The sequence below is a fragment of the Momordica charantia genome (assembly GCF_013281855.1).
Source record: "Momordica charantia cultivar OHB3-1 chromosome 1 unlocalized genomic scaffold, Mcharantia_2.0 BLBB01000001.1, whole genome shotgun sequence".
NCBI lineage: Eukaryota > Viridiplantae > Streptophyta > Magnoliopsida > Cucurbitales > Cucurbitaceae > Momordica > Momordica charantia.
In genome coordinates, this window is record NW_028275157.1 from 16258115 (window position 1) to 16280617 (window position 22503).

Below are 22503 nucleotides of genomic sequence, written 5' to 3' on the forward strand. Positions count from 1 at the left end.
TATTTGAGTATTTCTTCCATATATTTAGTCTCTATGGTTAATTTTCAATTTAAGTTATTATATTTTGACCGTTTTTAAATTATACTTTTCTTATTGTTGAATGTTTAAATTAGTTAATAATTAACTTACATCTTATCTGATATGATGTATACTGCATTGAGAGAAATTTATAAGAGGAATCACGCATTCTAAGAGGTAAAAAAAAAATCAAAAATAAAAAACAAAATCCTTCTCCTGTCCAGGGAGTGAGTAGAAATATTTACTTTTTTTCCTTTTTAAATATGGCCCAATTCTTTATTCTAAATGTCTGTAAAGTCATTAAATATTAGTCAGGTAAGTTTATCATCGGTTGATATTTACATTTACTAAGGAAAAGAGTGAAAATCGTTAAAAATAGAAGAGACTAATTTTTTTAAAAAAATTAATCAATACTATCACTTCTAGCTTATTCTTTTGTTCCCTCTAACACACTCCATACACATAAGGTTGATAAATAGTAAAATACTTTATATTTTATTTTAATATACTAATAAAATATACAATAATTTAGTTTAGAAAAATGTTAAATATTCCCTACACCATTTTATTACATGATTTGTTAAGATTTTCCTTTCGCTATTCTTAAAGAAAAAAAATTTTAATATATATTTATATTCCTCTCTTTCCCCTGTACCAGTGGAAAATAATCTATCATTATAAGTCAATAATCAATGAATTTATATCAAATTTTTTTAATCTGATTTTTTTATTCTTGAACAAAATGCTATCCTTTTTAAATCCTGAGATGAGAATGAATATAATAAATCACTTGGAATATTTTATCTGTTGAAGGAAAAAAAAAGAATATATATACACTTTTTCTGAGAATTCTCTTGAAGAATCTATATATATATATATATAGACAAACACAGTAAGAAGATATAAATTAAAGTTGTGTTAGTCAAATACACAACAGCCCTCACATTATTAAAACTTCCATTAACTTTTTCAAAGAATGCACGATTATAATTTTTCAAAAAAAAAAAAGAATTTAATATCATATGATCCAATCAAGAGAGAAACCCTCTTAATCGGTCAATAAAGTAATAAATATAAAAATGAACCTCCCATTTGATAATTATTTATTTTTAAAAATTAAGTATAAGTACTTTTTTTACCTTTTTATTCATTTATTTTGTTTTGGTTATCCATTTCTTTAAAATATTTTCAAAAAGTTAAAATCTAAAAACTAGTAGAAAGTAAGTTTTTAAATTTTGTTTATATTTTCAAAATTTGAGTAAAAATTCAAATATATTTTTATCCTAAACCAAACATATATAATTTTTAGAAGTTGAAAATAAAAAACAAAATCCTTATCCTAAGAAAGCCTAATTTATTGAAAATCAAGAACTGCAGTTGTTGAAGAGGAAGAAACAAATTTTACCTGCTGGAACTTCTAAATGAGCAAAATAACAATAGAGTTTTTTTTTTTTTGAGAGAATAACCATAGAGTTATGCTTTGCTAAAATAAAACGTAGAACATTTTTATTGTGTGGCCCCACGCCAACGTGGTTGGTAGCAGAGAGCCCAAAAATGACACTTTTTTATTATTTTTCTTTTCTTATAAGACAAAGTGACGTTTAAACAGTTATTAAATGTCACTAACGGACAAGTTTTTTAATTAAAATATGATAAAGGTATAAGTCTAATTAATCTAAAATTTTAATGTTTTATTCTATATGTCTACATTTTGATGTGGAAGTGGTACCAAACTATATATAAACAGAATAAACTAATATTACTTTTATGAAGCTTTTAATTTTAGGGCTAGGATAGTAAAATTCTCACCTATCAATTACTTATTTTATTACCAACCCATATCATACTTCTCTCCATTTTTTTTCATAAATTTCATTTTAGACTCTAAACTTTTAAAATGTCTATTTTAGTTATGAATTTTAAATTTTATTCTTCTTAAATTTTGTTCCTCTTTTTTTTTTTAAGAAATTTTGTTCCATTTTAGTCTATTTACTCTTTTTTTTTTCATTCGTGAGTATCCGAATCCGCTTAGCTTATAAGTCTATCTACTCTTTTTTTATTAATCTCACGAGGTAACACCGCCCTACGACGTTTATTGCGGGAAACACATAATAATTAATTCTTAAGGTAGATAGCCATCATAGAGTTTGAATCAATTTCCACTTTATATTATTCCCTTTAGACCAATGAGTCACTTATGATAGTTAAAAATGTCTACTTAATTTTTAAAAATAACTATTTTGATCCTTGCTATATTATTTTGTCATCCAATATCGCTTCCTAGTGCTTACCGTATATATGATTTCACCTTTTTTTTCTTTTTAGTTTTAATAAGATATGGGAATGTGAATTCAAATTCGAAAGGTCAATAAATATATCTTTTACTAGTTGATCTAAACCGCCCTATGATTTCACACTAATTAATTTGATCTATGTCTAGTTGATCTAGTGCACATACTCAACCTCATTAATTAATTTGTTAGACACAAAATAAAGGTTTATAAGAACTAAAATAATTATTTTTTTAAAGTTAAAGTGTAAAATAGAACAAATAATTATTTTTTTTAAAGTTAAAGGGAATGTGAATTCAAATTCGACCTTTTGATCGATGAGATTTAAATCTTTTATTTTTCTTATTTTTATTTTTTCCTTTCCTCGAGTTTCTTACTTCCAATTATGAGTTTTTTTTTTCCCTCCCTTTCCTCCTTAAGTTTCTTACTTCCAATTATGAGAATTTTTAGGAAAACGTTTGATACTATCCAAGGTCACATCTTACCGACTTCATGCCCCACATGATCTCTATGGGAATGAATGGGAGATTTTCTTCTTCAAATTAGATGTTCTTGTATGCTTTTTTTTTTTTTTTATGTCAAAATATGTTAATGGTGAGATAGAGAAATATTTGGATCATGGCCAATTTAATATTAGAGCTTAGAATTTCTACCGTACCCATATTCTTAAATAATTTCAAATAAAAATTAAATAAATCCTTGAAAGATTATTTATTTATTTAGAATATGGAATATATGTCAATTATCGTTGAGCTATGCTAACTTGACAGTGGATAATCCTTTTTTTTCCTTCTTTCTTTTTTTTCTTAAATAATAGTGGTGGATAATCTTTTTAATTTACACAAAAGGTTTTATTCTAAATAATTTCAAATAAATATTAAATAAACCCTTGAGATGTTTTTTAAATTTTATTTTGTACCGACCATCTTTGTCTATATTTAAAATGAACAATTTTAAATTTATATTAATATATAATTTCAAATATATGCCCCAGTTGTCTCCATCCTTACAACCAAAGACAAAACGAGGGAAAAAGATTTTTTTCAATTTTCTAACTCATCTCAATCATGCAGGGAGATTATCTCCCATATTCAACCCATTCAAATGAAGTTTTATACTATTTCTTATCTGCGAGTGTTCGGGTCAATTTGTACGCACATCGATTAATTTTACCGGACAACTGTCGTATCCTACTATATTTGGTTGCCAAGAAAATACATAAGAAATTATTTTCTAGGTAAGTAACCATCATGGAGTTTAATCTCTTTAATCCTTTCGATTTACTTGGCACGTACGTAGATACTTATGAGTCAGACAAATAATTTGATTAAAAAAACTGGCCACCTTTAAAAAGAAAAAAATATTTCTAATTCCTCCAGATTTCTAAAATCTTATTTTAAGTAGTCTAATTCCTTCTTTAATCTTTAAAGAAATTATTGTTTGTGTGAAGATCCCGAATGGGCTTGCAACACTCTGCTTTAGAATCCAATATCAAACAAGTTTACTAGAGTCATACTAGTCATTCTAGTCCCGTTGTTTAGTAACGTTCTTGTTTTTTATTTTTTGTTTTTAATTTTTTTAGACTAGAAATAGAAATTCGTTCGGTCACAATTTTATTTCTTGGTTCTCGACGAAAAGAAACATAAACAAAAATATATTTGATAACTATTTCTTGAATTAGAACTAGAAACATAAATATTTTGGGTCACAATTTCTATTTTTTGGTTCTGGAAGAAAAAAAAACATAAACAAAAATATATTTGATAACTATTTCCTGAATTAGAACTAGAAACATAAATATGTTGGGTCACGATATCTATTTTTTGGTTCTGGAAGAAAAGAAACATAAACAAAAATATATTTGATAATTATTTCCTGTTTCTTGTTTCTATTTTTTATTTTTCTTCTTTTGAGTACAATTGGATTCGAACTCACAACCTCTTGATCAAGAATATATACTTTAAATTAAAATTAAATTCAGTATAAATAATATAAAAACATTTAACATATACTCGAAGAATATAATTCATATTTACAATATCAAATTTTGATCTGAAAATTTAAATACTATTTATAAAAAATATATATATAAGTTGTTAACTCTAAATAAAGAATAAATTTTCAAAATATTTTTAATTTAGAAAATAAAAAATAAAAAAAGAATTATAATTTACCATATAAATTTCTTTGATCTAAATATCTAAATTATATTCTTAACTTTAAAAATATAATAAATTTTCAAAACTTTTTAATTTAAAATTTAGAAAAAAAAAATAGAGTTTTTGCTTAAAATGAGATTTATAACTGGATGAGGGACCCTAATTTCATATGCGTGCGCAGAACGATGATCCACATAGTATATTATTGAAAATTAAAAAATAAAAATAGAAAAAAAGAACGAAGTAGTTTCCAAAATTTAGCCCTTTTTTTAATGTTTCTCGAAATTTAGAAATAAGAAAGGGGACAAATTACTAAAGATGTCTATTTCTTAAAAAAGAAAAAAACAATGAAAACTAGAAATAAGAAACGAAAACCAAAAATAAGAATTAAACATGAACCTACTCTTATTCTAAAATTATAAATGCTCATATTTTCTGTTTGTTTTCATCCATGTATGTCTTTTTTCTTGTCCATTTAATTTGAATTTGAAGCTCAACCCTCATTTCCTTGGTAATATATATTATGTTTCTTCACTAACTTTCTGTGATATGGCTTTCGAGAGTATTCATTAGGTTAAATTACGAATTTGGCTTTGTTTGTTTTAAAGTTTTAATTTAGTTCTTTTGATATGAACAAGCAATTGTCCATGTTTTTTTGGGGTTCGAACTTACAACCTCCTTATTGGAGATATATGTCAATTACCACTGAACTATATGCTCGTTTTAACAGTTGTCCATATGTTGATACGATACATACATTCTTTTAATGTAGCAAAGAGTGATGTTTTACCACTACATTATGATTCAATACCCAGTAAAGAGAGGATGAAAGTAATTTCTACCCATTTCTAGAATCGTCCATTCAAATGTAACTACGATATAAGACACCAACTACCATATTTGAAGTTGAAGATTCCATATGTTAAACTAAACAAAAATATATTTAAAAATTCCCCACGAAAAAAAAAAAAAAAGTTTCTTTATGATTTAGAATCATGGTAAATTAACAATTTAGTATCTAAACTTTTGCCGTTATTTCTATGTGATTTCTAAATGTTTAAGAGATCCTTTAAAAGTTTTATAAATCTATTAGGCACAAAATTGAATTCAAAAGACCTATAAAAAACTTTCTAAAATTTACGTTGAAAGTTGAATATCAACTTAATGTATAAAACAAAGCAACAACAAATTTGACAAGATGTCAAATGCATTTCTTTTAATGCATATACCATATTAAGTACTCAAAAGAGACAGCATTACTTGAACACAAAGTTTACTTTACCTTATTTACAAGAAGAAGGGTAAAACTGCAAAGACTATATACACCCACCAAAAAGTTCTTCAAAAGAGAAAAAAAAAAAAGAAGGAGAAGAAGAAGAGAATTCAAAAGAGGAGAAAATTGGGATGAATAGTATGGCGAAAAGGAGTGATCTTGATGACCAAACCAGGAAAAACATCATCAGAATCATTAATATGAGGATTGTGTTGGAGAATAAAAGGATCTCCACATTTGTCACTGATTGTGTGCAAAGTTTCTCCTTCACGAACCACATATATCTCATCACACGCCATCTCCATCTCCATCTCCATCTCTTGGCTCTTGCATAAGCAGCAGCTCAAAACCATAACAATCACCACCGCCATTGATCCGATCTTCGCCATTGCTAGCTATAGCTAGCTGTTGATGATCGTTCCGACTTGTTTCTAACTCGTTCCGACGTCGATTTGGCTCCACTAGTCCCAATACTTTTTTTTTTTTTTTCGGTTGGGGCGAAAGATTATGGTAATATATGTAGAGATTGAGGGTAAGGGGGTTTTAGGGGGAGGGTGAGGTAGTTGGAGCGGGTGAAGTTTTGGGAGTTGAAAGGTTCCTTCGAAGAAGAAGAGTAGAAACTAATTAAGTGTAGTTGGTTCAACTGCCTACTTTTAAATGGGAGGCTTTGCCAAGCTCCTTTCAACTTTCAAATGGATTAAAAATGGTATAGTTTTATTGTTTTCTACTTTCTAGTTCTATATTTCATCATTTTATTCTTTGTTTTTAAATTTCAACTTTGTGAAAAATGGTAAGTTTTGTTTTGTTCTTCTTAATTTTAATTTTTAACTTGTGTACATGACTGTCAAACTTGAACATAATTTAATTATTTTGAAAAATAAATTTAATTAAAAAGATTAAATAGGGATGAATTTTGTTCTTAGGACCTGGATTTAGTTTCAGTTTTTTTATTCCTATAGTTTTAAATGAGTTTAAGTTTGTATGATTTAAGCTTGAAGAAGAAGACCCATATATATTTAAGAGGTAGATTTATGCATGGGTTATATTTTATAGGCTGTCCAATACAAAACCAAAAATTCATGTAGTCCACATTATTTTTCTTGTTTCTTATTTAATTTGATTGGATATGGTTACTTCTAAGTTTTCATTTTGGAATTTGGAACTAAAAACCAAACAAAACAAAACCATAACTTACCAAATATAAGTTGAATTAGGCATTATAGAAGCCCAACTTTGAGATTGAGAACCAAGAAAATAGATGCTCATCAAAATTAGGCCTATGAAGAGGCCTTTCACTCAACAACTTTGGTCATTGTTTCAACCCTTTAACTTACCAAACTCACTGTCAAAAAAACAAAAAAAAAAAAAAAAAAACTTACCAAACTCACTATCCATAATTAAACCTTTTCTTAACATATTCAAAATAATAATAATAAATAATATAAACTAACATAGGTTGTTTACATCATTTTAACTGTCATCCTATTCATTGATCTAAAAACAAGAAATTAATTGATATCATATTATTAAGAGATAAAGTTTAAATCTAATTTTGGTAAACTTTTAAATCCATTCTATTTTTGTCAAAATTACGAAAAAAAATATAACTATTTCGGTGCCTGAACTTTCAAAATATTTATTTTAGTCCCCAAATTTCAAAAGATAACCAACCATTCTAGTCCTTACTATGATATTTTGGCACTTAATACTTTTATAAATTACAAGGATTAAATACACATCTTGAAAGCTACCCAAATGAAATGAGTCTAAAATTTCAAAGAGACCAAAATAAAATAATCTTGGATCTAAACCGAAGAGATATGATATATATGAAATGTGGCTTTAAAGCAGTGCAACTTCTCAGTCATAGCAATCGGTAGCAGTAGCTTCAGATCTTTAACATTAACTAAAAAGGCGAAAGACAATTCCAGTGAAGAACTAAATACTTGTTCAAATATCCACAAGATTAAGTGGAGTGTTCATCAATTTGAGATTCCTGTTATTTATATAACACAGAATGTTATATGCTTTTCCACTACAAGAAAAGGAGAGTTCGAGGAGCAAAAAAAAAAAGGATGGACCAGCAAACATAGACTACGCTTCCTATGCTTATGGCATTTCAATGGCAATCCAGCATTCAAAACTCACGGTTTCTTCAATAGCTCCTTAACGTAATTAGTGACTTCATCCACTTTAACAGTCCACGCAACAGAAACGGGGGAATATCCTGACCATGGATTGCTCGAATTCCATCTGCAAAAGAATACATAGACAAAGATGGGGGTGTCAGAAAACTACAGAAAAGATTGAAAAAGTTGTGTAGCTGAGGGCATACTTCTTTAGCCCTTGATCCATCAATGTATGGCCAACACAGATGCCCCGAGTTTCAACTCTCACAACACCAGTCTTGTACGTAAAAAGGTCGGGGCGGACTAAAGCAACGAACGAAACAGGATCATGAAGGAAAATGCCTGAGCACAAAATTTGGAATGATCATTCAGACTTGACATAATTTAGAATGGTGTTTAGATTTAGTATTTCGTGGTAAAGGAAAAATCATGACTACTAATTACCATAAACCCCGTCAGACTTGACATGCCAATCTCGGTAGAATTTGCATATATCATATATGAATTGAGCATGTTTTCCTTTGGATTCCTTTATTTCAAGGAGGTCGTCATCTGCAATAATAGAATGACCGACACATCACATTGATGTTGCTGGTGACATGACATGGCACCCACCAAATTTCTCGGTATACATTTGAACTTTATTTTTTCTTAAGGCGTGTGCGGGATATGGTAGAGAGAGAACGTTGGCAGGTGTCACTGAAAGTTTCTCATATCATTTGACAGAAACAAACAAGTGAAGCTTGATAAAGAAAACTTCACCTGTAAGTTTAACTTGTGTTGTGATATTTATCCCAATGATAACAATGTTTGCTCCAGATGTGAATACGACATCTGCTGCTTCCGGGTCTCCATAAATCTGCAAGAGATTTCACAATGCACATGATGTTGCCATTCTGGTCCGACTAATGAAATATTAACTGGTAAACTTTGAAGATGTATTTAGTCTATTGTCAAAATCACTTCCCTTTCCATTTATCATATTTGGCAAATTAAAAAATTGATTTTAGAAAAGTTCAAAATCACTTTGAATGGATTTCTAAGTGATTAAGGTATCGCTTAGATGGTGATTTTGAAAAATCAAAACTCTTTTTTTAAAATTACTCATTCTACCATCACTCCCAACCATAACATTGAATGTTATATGCATAATTGATTATTTTCACCACTTTCACCCAACCGGTTCTAAAACTATTAGAAACTTCACCCCCTAAAACTAACAGCTTTGACCCGCCATGATTGCCCAAGTTCTTATTATAAGAAATAAATATTGAAAGGAAAGCAGCCGCTCACATTTGCTTCAGCAGCAGGATTTACATTCCCTAACGCAAAGAAAGCACCACCAAGTATGACAATCCTTTTCACCTTGCTAGCAAAGGTAGAGTCGCTTTTGATTGCCTGATTGTAAAAACAGATGAAATATTACACTTTTCACCCGAGGGAGAAATTTAAAAGAACGGAATTAATCATAGAAACTTACGAGAGCCAAATTTGTGAGGGGCCCAAGTGCAAGTATAGACACTTCACCGGGATACTGAGAGACCTTCTCAATTAAAAACTCAGAAGCACACTTTCCAATCTTCTTCGTTTTGGGGGGTGGCAGAAATACATTTCCAAGTCCATCAGAACCATGTACAAAGTCAGCAACACGCGGTGTTCCACCCTTTTCCGCCAGAAAAAGGATTGTTAGCAAATCAAACACAGTCCCAGAAAGAGTCCACCCTCCACACAAGTACCAAAAAGTTAAGCTAGAGATAAGAAATCAGAAATTTTACTTTCAGGGGTTCAGAGCTGCCTTGAGCCACAGGAATATCCGAACGGCCTGCTATCTCACACTATCTTTTTGAACATCAAAAACATAAATAGATCATGAATACATTCCAAAAGAGGGAAGGTCCAGTGAATATGAACAGAACAAGGAACATTTAATTGCGAAAGAAGACCATCAGCTAAAACAATTGCATACCAGAAGCAAGGCATTACGCGTGGCATCTTCAATTAAGACATTGCCAAAAACTGTTGTTAATCCCAAGACATCCAACGCCGGGCTTTGAAATGCCATGAAGATGGCCATGGCATCATCTGTCAATCAAAGATAATTCTAGATTTTAAGCATCTAAACCAGTTACGTGCACATATAGAGATAGACAGAACAAATCCAGAGAGAATTATAATCAAATCCGCACAGAAGAAACCACAGCCTCCTTTTCAGATATGTACTTACACATACAGTGACAGAACTTTTGATTTCAGGTGTTCGATTCATATACAGTTAAGAGCCTCAGTGGAAAAAACAAATATTTAAACAAAAAGGAACAGAAAGAAACCAGCATGTGCCAAAAAGATAAAAGACAAAAGGAAAAATCCCTCAAGAAAATTTCTGCCAGCAAAAACAGAACCATGGGGCTGTGAAAAGCTTAAAAATGAAGAAACTCACCGATTCCAGGGTCGGTGTCGATAATGAGCTTCTCCCGGACGACTCCACCATTAACATCCGCCATATCCAATACCCAAATTCAAAGGTAAAACAAGGGAAATTCCGCAGACAACGAAAGGAGCTGTAAAAGAGATCAAATATGTATGTGCGCGTGACTATAAAAAAACCACAATCACACGCATACAAATGGAGATAATGGAGCGAATATAAAATGGGATTTTAGGGCTTAATTTGAAACAAAAAAGAGAATCGCCAGGACTGTGAAGAAGACGATGGGTGAACGTGAATGTGAGCAGGCTCCGATCGAGAATATATAATAGAGAATGGTGGCTTCGGTGGACGATGACGACGAAAAGAGAGAGATCTCCACGTGGTCTACAATGGCGAAGATCCGAGTCAGGATTCCATTTCTCTGTAATTGGAAACGGATTTTGGATCGGAAATTGCTATGAAAACTGAAAAGGGAACCCAAAAGCTACTTTATCTGCTTCTGTTCGTCCCCTTTTCGAAGATCTCTCTCTTTTTCTCTGAGTTTCCTTTTTGTTGAAATCGAAGCCTAATGTCGCAATTAATCTTTTCACTTTCTCGGATAAATATAAATTCTAAATTCCCATCGAGTAAAAAAAAAAGAAAGAAAAGCCTTTTTCAACAAATGGAAATAAAAGACCTTTTCAACAAAAAGAAAAATCAGATTTTTTTAGATATGAACTCTCTCAAACAACCTCCACTCTAATCGAATCGCACATATTGATGAATTTTTAGAAAATAATTTTTATTTTTATTGTTATAAAAAAAAAGTTTGGTACGATGAGTCAGATTTTATAATAGACAATGTTATGCTATTATTAATGTAACTACGTTAGAGTTAGACAGACGATATTGTAAAATAACATAATTAAAGACTTATAAGATATTATTAATAGGTAAAATCATATTTTACATAATATAAATTATTACGTCAACCCGTGAGTAGTTAAGTACTTTATCTCTCATTAATTATCAGGGAAGAGAGAGTTATTTTGGAAAAAATATAATAAAGCTATTAATAATTAAGAGGAAAATGGTTGTTGGGCCACCCAATATTGTTTTATGCAAAATAATTGAATTAATGAAAATTATATTATTATGGCCAAAAGAAGCTACTTCCAAACATTCAAGAGCACCTTTCTTTAATGAAATTAATAATTTATTAAAACTAATGAATTGTTTGTTTGTTTGTTAAAATAATACAATTCACATACATGATCAAACTAGTTTTCAACTTAATGACTTCCAATTGAATATTTTTTAGGATAAGCGTCAATTTAATTTAAATAATAATTGAAGAGATTAAGTAAATAGTGCTTAAGCATTTAAAAATGTGATTTACAGCATAAAATTTAAAGATTGCTTAAAATGGGTCAAAATTAAAAACTATATATATATATATATATAATTTCAAAGTCCAAAGTCATTTAATTAATATCGAAGAACAAGGAAGTTTATGAACCACCTAAAGTTTGGTCAAATTTTAAACGATCTATAAAACTATTTAATTTTGGCTCATCCATACTTTTCAAATTCTATAATCAAGGAATTATTCTTCTTAGAAAATTAAGAAAATATAACAAACAATGTAATAGTACAGTTCTTACCAACCTTGCAAAGATACATCTACATATTTATATAGATGGTAACATTAGTAAATCATATATTTTTGTTAACTAAAAATTTAATATGACACATAAGAAAATTAATATAACCCGTAAAGTTTAAGTTAAAAGATAAATATGTTAAGATGGTTCGCAAAATTTTAATGTATAAAATTATGCTAATGAATTTGGTTGTCTGTTGGTCTAGCCATAATCATATCCTAGGCCATTTTAATATAATAATTTTTCGATATAAAATTATGCTAATTACTTTAGAAAATATTACAAAAATGTTGTATGAAATATAATTAAATTTTTATTGAATGAAAAATGATTTGTATTTTGTTTATCAAATGAGATGGTGAAGATAAATTAACAAGGAAAGTGACAAAAATGTCTGCGACGATGGATTTGAATTTGAAGAGGAATATTCTCCTTGGGGAGTTACATTTCCAAATAAACTAATGGCTGGAAGCCAGGACTGGATAAGAATAACTATGTGTACTAAAACTAAAACAAAAACAAAGAAAAAGTAGGCATATATTTTTTAAAAATAATAATTATTTATGACTCTTGTTTTCTCGGGTATGACAAGCTCGTAACTTCATTGAGTTAAGCTCATGTTAAAAGGGGACATGCCTATGCCTTTGAAACTACTTTTGTTTGCAGCTTAGTCTTCTCCCTCTCTCTCTCTTCTTTATTTTCTATTACTTTAATTTCCTTTTAATTAACCAAAGTCAATGTGAAAATATTATTCAAAAGTTACGTCGTGGAGCACGCCAAATTTTTGTAGCAATCTAATCCAGTAGAGCGGACCCCATGATAGCAATATAATCAATGTTGATAAAGTTTAACGAATAGGATCACACATACAATTTAATTAAGTATAAACCAATCAAAGCATAGCTCAATAGATAAGACATCAAAATTGTTTGATCTCCCACACTGCAATTATGAAACTCAAAAAAAAATAGAAAAAGGAATTATCATGCAACGAAAAATATGTACAAATATTTAAAATTACTCGTTCCATGAGACAACTATCTAGAAATGAAATTAAATAAGAAAATGATTAAGAATAAAAGAATGTGTTCTGGTTTCAACATGATTCAGAAATTTCATGTTATTGTTGGCTTAAAGCTAATAGTTGCATATGATTGATGGTTTTCAATCACTACAGAAGGAAGAACATGTGATAACTTTTGCTTCTAATCATCATCTGCTACACGTGAAAACACATGGGGTTTTCTTCACCCATCAGAGAGAGGAGAGATTGAATCTGTAATGAAACAACATGCATATTTTCATAGATCTAGTTCACATGCCACACAAAAGTGGTTTGCCTTTGCTTTCTTTGTTGTTCTAGATCATCAAAATGTTGGGTTTCGGGCCACAGCAAAAGACATTAGGAGTCGGACATTATTTTCTTAAAAAATGGTGCATGTGTGTGTGGAATGTGGGATAGGGCAATAACAGCACCAGCAAGAAAAATGAAAGCCCACAACATTTTTTCAAGAAGCAAATTCCGCCCATGAACAATATAGCATGAGCATCTTTCCAAAGACTATCATGTGCTACAGGATCTAGTTCAGATCAGAGATTTAAACCAAAAAAGGATGGAAGACTGATCATATACATTCCACCAAGTTCACAAAATCACCTCTCTCTCTTAATCAAGAAGTCCTAAAAGAAAAATTACAGCTCCCTTTGTTTCAGCATGTCTATACAAGCCACCACACTCGGGAGAGTCGTGATGATCCACAAACACCTTTACAAGTCACGCTAAGTCCCTACATGATATCTCGAAATGTACGATTTGATTGAAGGTACCTGGTGAAGTTAGCTTTGTCTCCATAACATTTGGTGGTTCAATTGGTAAGCCAGGGCATTGACTACTGCTGAGCGGTACAGTTGTGAAGCAAGGCAGAATTTCAGCTCATTCTGTTGCACACTGCCATTAACTTTGCCTTTTTCAAATATGGTAGGAACTTCGCCTGCATGCATGAGAGCCAGATATCAATCTTCAAAAATCTAGCTGGAGAAAATTAACATGATGTGCATATTACTGTACCACTAAAAGGATAAAGTAATTCAACTTTTTTTAGTCACTATTTGTTTCTCCCGAAGGTAACAGATAACCTTAGTATTAAGGATCAGAGAATAGACAAAACGGTTTCAAAATGAATCACCAACATTCACCCTTTTGAAATATTAAGGATTAAACATATTGTATTGAACAAGCCTTTAATCCCTCTACTTCTATAGGCGTGTAATGACGATTACTGCACAATCTTCAACATTTCATTGTCAGAAAATCATGATACTCAACCTGTATGTGAATATAAGTTGCAAGTCTCAATACTTGCCGCTACGTTTATATGCTATACAATAATTTACTCACCTTTTTTAAAAAACTAGTTTTTTTTTACTCCAATACCATCGTAAAATGCCCCAGCCAAACTCACGTATCTAGAGCTTCTGGTGAGCCTGCTAAACTGCAGGTGTTTTTGCCAGATTGCTTTTGGTATTTCCAGTGGCCTGTCCAGCAGAACTCCTGGTATTTGCCATCTCACTTGCCACGATAGACTTTTTTACCTGCCACGGGAAAACAGAAAGAATTGGATTTGATATTAAATGAACTGTGACATTTTTATTGGTCCTCCATCATAAAAAGCTCCATAAATCATAGAGGGGGCCACTCACTGCTGCAAGACGCTCTCTGTGGGTATCATTTATAAGCTGCAACATTTTACATATAAATTTTATGAGGAGAAAAAAAATCAAATTATTTAAGGCTTGACAAGCAACAAGCGTAACAAAAAGAATAATCTTTTAAGAAGAAACGTATTATGCGCAACTGCCACTACAGATAATAGCCACTAATTATTATATATGTACCGGTTTTTTGAATATTTTGATCTCGTCACTACCAAACCCAGGAAGTGTTATATTCCAATTTTTTTCTGCATAGAAGTAGAGGAGAGAGTCAATAACGAGCAAACAATTATACAAAAGGTCCAAGTGTTAAACAAGGCTGCTGCAAATAACTAACCAAGATGTAGAAGGATGTCTTTTGCTTCTAATGTAGTCGATCTTCGATGCTTTGCTAATGAGCAACCAAATGTTGTAATCTGCATAAACAACAAAAAAATGTATTAATTAATTACAAACTTAGTGAGAAGTATTGCAAAATATACTATACCATTATCTCAGGGCGAGGTGAAGCAATTACATTGTTGGGGAATTACATTAAAAGTATAGAGAAAAAAATATGAAGTAATAATATAGAAAAACTGAGACACAACTTTGGCCAATGCTAACTACTCATTTAAAAACGCACTTAGAAAGATTTAACTATCTAAACTAAAGACTTCACCAATTTATCTAAAGAATTTTAACTCTAACCAGTACATTATCAATATTTATGCACTTGTCTACATAAATTTTCTTATTTCTCCCCAACTAAATGGTTCAACATAAAGCCCAAATAGTACAATTCCAAGTATTTTCTATTTTTCAGACTTACCCTCAAAGACATCCCAACAGAGAAGAGAATTCATACGTCTTTTAAAAATCTTAATGTACATCAAACTAATAAGAGGCTTGCACCATAGCTTACAAGTCATCTCCAAGTACAGTTACATTACATCGTCCTCATACACTAATAAGGTTGTACTCTGCTAGGAATATATTTAAGATGCATATTAATCTTCAGTTGGAGAGTTCGTTAGGATGGATGTGGTAATAAATAGAGAATAGGCAATACTGAGTAAGGGATTTTGGGACAGAACTAAGCCCCTCTAGAATACAAAATAGCAAATATCAAGAACTAGTCCTCATAATATTTAAAAAACCTATATTTTTTTCCCTCGTCTGATAAAAAAAATAGCATATTTGCATTATTTTCCTCTCAGATTCTAGTTCCTATCACATTGGCATACAAACAAGTTCATCTGTGGAATTTTGGTACAAGATAGTGGCCATCTTTTTACCTTGGCTCACCTTATCTCTCAGTGACAACCCCCAAAAAGCCACCTTTGGGGATTTGATAGTTGATTTTTTTTTTTTTTTTTTGCAATCATCAAAGGTGGATAAGAGAACTCTAACTGTGCCATCCTCTAAAACCTCCCAACCTATTTACATGTCCCTTTTCAAAATACAAAAATCAATAGAGAACATCTTTGAAACAATTCTAGGAAATATCTTTTAGGAAAAGCCTCAAATCAAGGGGGCTCCCATCTTGTTCCTTGGCTTTATCGCAACATTTCTCTCCTCACTAAATAGCTTTGGAGACTCCTTTTGGAGAAAAATTCCCTTTGGTGCAAAATCATGAATGGCGTTGCTCAAAATGGTTGAAAGATGCATATCATCATTTTATGTGTTGCAACACTTCTCTTTTTTTTTTATAACTAGGGTCGAAGCTTTACTCTCCTATACCCAGGGGCACCCGCTCCCGCCCAAGGCCCAGACTCAGGAGACATCAAGAGTTTTTTGCATTAAGTTCACCAGAAGGTTCAAACTTGAGACCTCTAAGTCAGTATGACCAAGAACCCCAAACCCTTGCCAACCGAGCTATCCCTGGAGGCGTGTTGCAACACTTATATGCTTAAAAGAGAGTTTCTTTCGATTACACTAATTCTATTATGAATATTAACATCTTACCTAACCTAAGCTTGAGTCTAGCTTGGTCTCTAACTACGGTAGCATCTACACCGAAGCATGTCTTGCATTTCAAAACCACTACTCTTACTCTAAAAAGGGATTGTTCATTGTCATTGAAATTCAAGGGATTTGAGTGGTACACAGCATCAAAGGGATTCAAAGATACATGGGCCCCCCTCTCTATATTCTCTCTATATTCTCTCCTCTTGCTACTGATGATAGGTACTAGATAAATAAATATGATAATATGCACTACACTACACGCAATATTCAATTTATCATGAGAAAATACTAGATAAACATGATTTAAATTTAAAACTTTTGTAATACTTCTCAATTTGACACTTCCAAAAATTTACATTATAAAATAATTCAAAAAAGATTAAACATCATAACAAATTCTTTAGCACAAAGTCCATAAAATTATATTGACGTCTATGATTCCTATACGCATCTCTTGGGATTGTCATGGACAACCGAACCCACAATCCAAAATCCCTAGGCATCTAATATCTAACCATTTCATTCTTAAGCATCATATACCTAGAATGAGACTTAAGTTGTATTCCAAAACATTAACGACAATTGTAGACATGATTTCCAACCATCTATTATTATTCCCCCTTTTATGAGAAAAGTCCATTTCTCATTCTCATTAGAAAAATAAGACCTTCAGGAGTAAAAAGTTCAAATTAAATCCACCGAAAAGATATGGGAAAAACAATATTGACTATTGAGAAATGACAAATTATTCTAATGAATATGAGTAACATTGAGTTAAACTACCGTCCTTTGTTAATTACTCTTGTGTTAACCTGGGTAAATACTCCACGCCCTCCTCAAATTACAATCTTAACATTCTTTTGACCAATCGGAAGGCATTTTTGTAATCCATTGGCTAGGGTACCCCCTTTTATTAATTCATTTATCAGTAAAATTCATGTTTCTCTTTAAGATAAATAAACTTCAATTACTCACCGACTCAACAAACTCTTCAGCTAGATCAACAAGTATATCTTCCACTTCAGGATCCAATCTCTCAGATGGATCGATCTGCAAAAAATGGACCATATTACAGAAAAAAGTTATAGGACTTGGGACCCAAACGGGCCAAACCAGAAATAAAGTCGATTAAAATCTGCATGAAATAAGTTAATAGCATATACAAATCCAGAACTGTTTGAATCTAATCCTATTCATTATACAATGTAATCCAAATTATTATAACCTACGACAACTTGACAAGGAAATAAAAGAGAGATCTCAAAAAAGGGCAATAAGCTAAAAGTTTTAGATCTGATAAAATTTTCAGTCAGCCAGCCCATGAGAACTATTCACAAAATTCTAAAACAAATGTTTCAACATATGCAAGGACTGTAGCATCTATGTATAACTTCAAGTACGAAATGTTGACTCTTCCTTATGTTCTCAAATCTCAACTATCGAAACCAACTAATGTAATATACATGTGTGTGTGTTTCCCCAATTCAACCAACTGTCAAGGTCATGACCTACAATACCAAAATGAATGCAGTAAGAAAACTACCTTTTTTTTATGAGAAGCAAACTAACTGTATGTTGATATATGAAAAGTACAAAAGGAGTTGGTAAAGGACCAATAATAGAATCAACCATAATGTGATAAAATAATAATCATCGCAATCAAGTCAAACCACTCAAATGATTCTAAATTTAACTTGCACAATCTTTTGATTTCAGAAGAAGAAAAGAATTTAAAGTTTAACGAGGCAAGCTAATGACTAACCTGATTAACCAGTTCACAAATACTTCTTTTGCTGAGAATTCTACTACAAGGTTCTTCAGTTTCTGCAGTTATAGCTCTGCTCTGGGACATTGTTTGTGTATTAGTATTATTAGTTTGTGGAGGTGCAAGAGGAGAAGCCTTCTGGTTAACTGGCCCCTGAGCTCTTGCAACCTGCTGCTGATGTGGTAAACCTTGTGAGCCCCTTGATGGTTGGAATTGTTGTGCAAAATTCTCCTGCTGCTGATGTGATTGTGAGGGTTGTTGCTGAGGAGTTGATGAAATCTGCTGTTGCTGAGAAGCTGGACCTAAGGGGTGGTTCTGTTGTTGAGGGATATGCGATCTTTGCTGTATGGAAGGTGAGTTTGCCTGTGGTCTATAAGAAGGTGATGGAAGAGGCGGTTTTCCTTGTGAAGTAGATGGCAGCCAAGGCTGGTTGGAGGGTTGTATATTCTGTGACGTACTAGGCAATGAAGAACTTGGCGAATTTGTTGAGGGCACTCTCAAAAGACCATGGCCTTGGAAACTCTAGAGTTTGGAAAAGTTATCAATATTTGGTAAAATTAGAGCAATGTTAATAAAATAAAATTTTCCATAGACACTTCACTTGGATGCAGGTAGCCAAACAAATTGCAAATGAATATAAAGGCTTAACAAACAGCACATGTAAAACAAATACCATCACAATGCACATTGACACAACATGACAACAACTTCTCCCAACTAAACTGGACGCAACATGATCTCTCACCCAACCAAATGATAAGCCCACTCTCTTCGACACCTTCCCACAGAAGATGAATAAACTTATTAGGGCTTGAGTTGTTTATAGCATGCGAAAGCAATTCCTGTCACATTTTTCTAATAAGAATATGTCCATGATTTTAAGGAATCAAGAAATGAGCATCAAAAGATTAGTGAATTGAGACAGTCCACAGCATCCAAAGTATATAAAGCTGGGGAACCAGATATGCATTTGATTGCACCTACACTTCAACAAACCAAACATCTAGATCCAAAAAGAATTTTATTTTATTTTTATAGAAAACATATATTTCATGGATATGATGAAATATACAAAACTGAGAGGGGACCTCATTCTAAAGCTAACTGAACTTACATAAAAACCTTCTAATTGGTCAAAAGATTGATTAAGTTAGAATTTGTTGAGGGATAAAAAAAACATTTAATCAGGACAAGCCTGAATAAGAACCAATTCATAAAATCTATCAAAGGGAAGAATTTGTTGCTGAATATCTGGATGTTCCTTTGAATCAATAAGAACCATAAGTAGTTACTAACTTGGGAAGCTGAGTTTGGGGTAGATGGCGGTCTCAGAGAAGATTGCACTGGTCTCTGCAGCATTTGAGAACTAGAACCACTTGATCCCAACATCCCCAGTCCCTGCATTCCTTGCATGGGAGGTCTCACCTACGCGTTCCAAACAACAGTCAGATGAAGAAGTCAAATAAAGTGGCAGACAGTTTTTCCAACCACCACAGAATACAAGTATGATGTAATCTACAAACTCAGCATACAAAAAGCTAGACAAATTTTATAATACGACATCTGAATAGCTCTTTCTTAAACGCCGATTACAGATGGTGAAAAGGAAAGGGGAGGAAAATTTGTCATAAGTTATGTATATCTACTTACATCCAGAATACAACATTTAGAATGTCAATATTCGTTGTTAAAAAGGGAGGAGGAAATTTTCCTTCTCTTGCTTTATTTTTATCCTTCTATAGCAGTAGTTTAAACCAACAAAATCCAACTGGGGGTTGCAGGAGTAAAAATAGAAAAACTAAAGCAACTAACTTTGGGTTTTGATTTGCAAGAATGTGCACATTTTAAAATATAACTACCTCTACAGCCACTATTGACATTGACTATTGAGTAGTCAATTATGCTTCATTCTATTACAATTTTAACCTTAATATCTGTAAAATTAATGGGATTTTACTAGCAGTTTACAACAAAACAAAATTGGCTACAATTATAATTCCTCAAGTTTACTTCTACGGTCATTAGATACGTAAAGAGCTCAAGAGAAAATACCTGAGAAGAAGTTGCATTAGAGGCCGGTTCGCTAATGCTGACGCCACCTCGGCCCAACCCACCAAAGTGCTGGCCATAAGATGCCGAAAAGGGAGCAGGCTGAGGGGCGGAACTCGGCTGGTGAGCTGGAACCCCAATGGCGATGCCGCCCCTTTGGGCTGGAGATGAAGCAGAAACAGGGCGGGACGAAGGAGACACCATAGTTGAGTGCGGCCCAGATGACGCAGAAGGCGAAGGAGAAGGAAAATGAGAGAAATGCGAGGGCGGCTGCCATGCTCCAGTCAATGCGGAGGAAGGCCTAGTGATTTGCTGAGAGGTGGGAAGAGATTGTTGCTGCGGTGAAGGCTGGTTGGGCAGAGGAGTTGAGGTCTTGGAATTGGGGTTCTGGTTCTGGTTCTGGTTCTGGTTCTGGTTCGGGAATGAATTGGGGTTAATGTTAGGGTTTGCATTTGGGGACGGTTGCGGCGGAGCAAGGGCGAAAGTTGTGGCGGAGGGCAGTGTTGAAGGCGGAGGTAGATGAGGCGAAGGAACTGCCGGAGGTTCAGACGGTGACTGAGACGAAGAATCCATGGAAGTGAAAATCGAAGGTAAAATTCTGCACCTGGCTACTGCCAAATCGTTGGTAACAGTTTATGCGGCTTTATAAGAAGGGCTTTAGGAGGGGAAAAAAAAGGGAAATTGACTCTTGGAAAATGCCCTCCACCTTTTACGGAAATACCCTTAAAATGGACGGATCTAGATTGAAATTACACTCAACTCATCATCCTGTCCGTTGGAATTTTCTTTTCTGTCCCTGTCCGTCGTCCGATTCTTTGTTTTCCATTTCGTTTAAATTTAATTTTTTAATGAAGTCTAAAAACAATTTTGGTGGTACTAAAAAAATATATATTTTTTATTTTACATATAATTTCAGTTTTAGTTTATTATGATCTCCCCATGTTCAAAATCATCTTATCATTGTAAAAATCACTTCAAGGTAATAATATTGGTCAAATACCACTTTTGACATTGTCAATTGTACGAATGAAAATAGCAATATCAAAATTTATCAGAATGTCTTTAATTTTTGTCTATAAAATTTTAAGATACAATGAAAAATCTTTAATACAAAATTATAGTTATGTAAGAAGTTTATTCAATGAAGAATTGTGTTGAAATAGTGATTAAAAAACGAGATAAAAAGAAAAATAGTGCATCTTAGTTAAGATATAGAAAAATTATATCTTTTTATCATTAACTTTAGTAATTTCATAGAGTTTATTTGATATTTGTGGAAGAATCGTTGGGATGCCTCTTTTTTTATTTTTGTAATTCATTTGTTTAAAATATCACCAATTCTTCATGTTCATAATTATATATTAGAAAGATATATAGGACAACCAAGAGATGCAAAGCATGTGTTAGCATTATGAACAACCCCTATACCTTGTACTTACGAGCTATTTTAATCAAATGTCACAAGCGCATCAAAGTTGAGCCAAATTGGATATAGAGTTGTGCATAGATCTAAAATCAATTATCCATCTTCCACTAAAACATTAGAGAAGTCCAACTAACATTGGTGTTTGTCGCATATCTTTAATAATCAAGTGAAATTAGGGGGTGGATGACAAGTGAAGAAGATAAAATAATTAATCGAAAATAAAGATATCCATTTAATCTCAGTCAATGAAGTTATGTGTCACAAAATACGAGCTTATAGGTTGGCAATTATGAAATTATGAATATATGTTGTCCTAGATATATCAGTGAATTTAGTTTGACTTTAACACAATTTAAGCAAAAGCATGCATTTTGGCATTTTAGTGGTATTTCTATTTAAGTGGAGACGACATAGCTTAAAATCCGTGTGATATAATTGTGATGTTCTCAAAAGAGCTAGCTATAGTTTGACATCTATAAGTAAAGAGGGATAGAAATCTCCGTACAAATCCAATTGTTTCATGACACCACACCATACAACAATTCTATCAGTAGAGTTTAATTTATGTTCGATATGTACAAAAGATTATTTGATAAACACACAATATTACCCAGTGAAATTAATGTACCTTAAGAAATTAGATGCTCCTAAAACAATCAC

General features: G+C 32.2%; 2 protein-coding genes across 2 annotated transcripts; both read right to left on the reverse strand.

Moving 5' to 3' along the window:
• Window positions 1–7672: 7672 nt before the first annotated feature.
• URH1 (uridine-ribohydrolase 1) lies at window positions 7673–10882 on the reverse strand. The gene is made up of 9 exons (XM_022277463.2): window positions 10308–10882; window positions 9837–9952; window positions 9646–9705; window positions 9351–9533; window positions 9164–9268; window positions 8633–8729; window positions 8315–8422; window positions 8077–8212; window positions 7673–7994 (listed from the first exon to the last, which is right to left on the reverse strand). The coding sequence occupies exons 1-9, from the start codon at window positions 10369–10371 to the stop codon at window positions 7886–7888; spliced, it is 978 nt and encodes a 325-aa protein (XP_022133155.1). The 5' UTR covers window positions 10372–10882; the 3' UTR covers window positions 7673–7885.
• Window positions 10883–13424: 2542 nt separating this feature from the next.
• Window positions 13425–21053, reverse strand: TAF12 (TBP-associated factor 12). Its single transcript, XM_088125513.1, has 9 exons — window positions 20421–21053; window positions 19665–19793; window positions 18366–18890; window positions 17579–17653; window positions 14991–15069; window positions 14837–14901; window positions 14642–14677; window positions 14340–14533; window positions 13425–13932 (listed from the first exon to the last, which is right to left on the reverse strand). Exons 1-8 carry the CDS (start codon window positions 20988–20990, stop codon window positions 14429–14431), a joined length of 1584 nt encoding a protein of 527 aa, XP_087981639.1. The 5' UTR covers window positions 20991–21053; the 3' UTR covers window positions 13425–13932; window positions 14340–14428.
• Window positions 21054–22503: the final 1450 nt, after the last annotated feature.

What these genes read in the sequence shown, in the direction of transcription:
- URH1 (XM_022277463.2), bottom strand. Translation starts at nt 10,371, where the DNA reads ATGGCGGATGTTAATGGTGGAGTCGTCCGGGAGAAGCTCATTATCGAC. An exon ending in CGACACCGACCCTGGAATCG is followed by an intron (nt 9,953 to 10,307) that starts GTGAGTTTCTTC and finishes TTTGATTGACAG; the next exon opens with ATGATGCCATGGCCATCTTC. An exon ending in CCCTCACAAATTTGGCTCTC is followed by an intron (nt 9,269 to 9,350) that starts GTAAGTTTCTAT and finishes TTTTACAATCAG; the next exon opens with GCAATCAAAAGCGACTCTAC.
- TAF12 (XM_088125513.1), bottom strand. Translation starts at nt 20,990, where the DNA reads ATGGATTCTTCGTCTCAGTCACCGTCTGAACCTCCGGCAGTTCCTTCG. An exon ending in CTAATGCAACTTCTTCTCAG is followed by an intron (nt 19,794 to 20,420) that starts GTATTTTCTCTT and finishes TGGAACGCGTAG; the next exon opens with GTGAGACCTCCCATGCAAGG. An exon ending in TTTGTGAACTGGTTAATCAG is followed by an intron (nt 17,654 to 18,365) that starts GTTAGTCATTAG and finishes CATTTTTTGCAG; the next exon opens with ATCGATCCATCTGAGAGATT.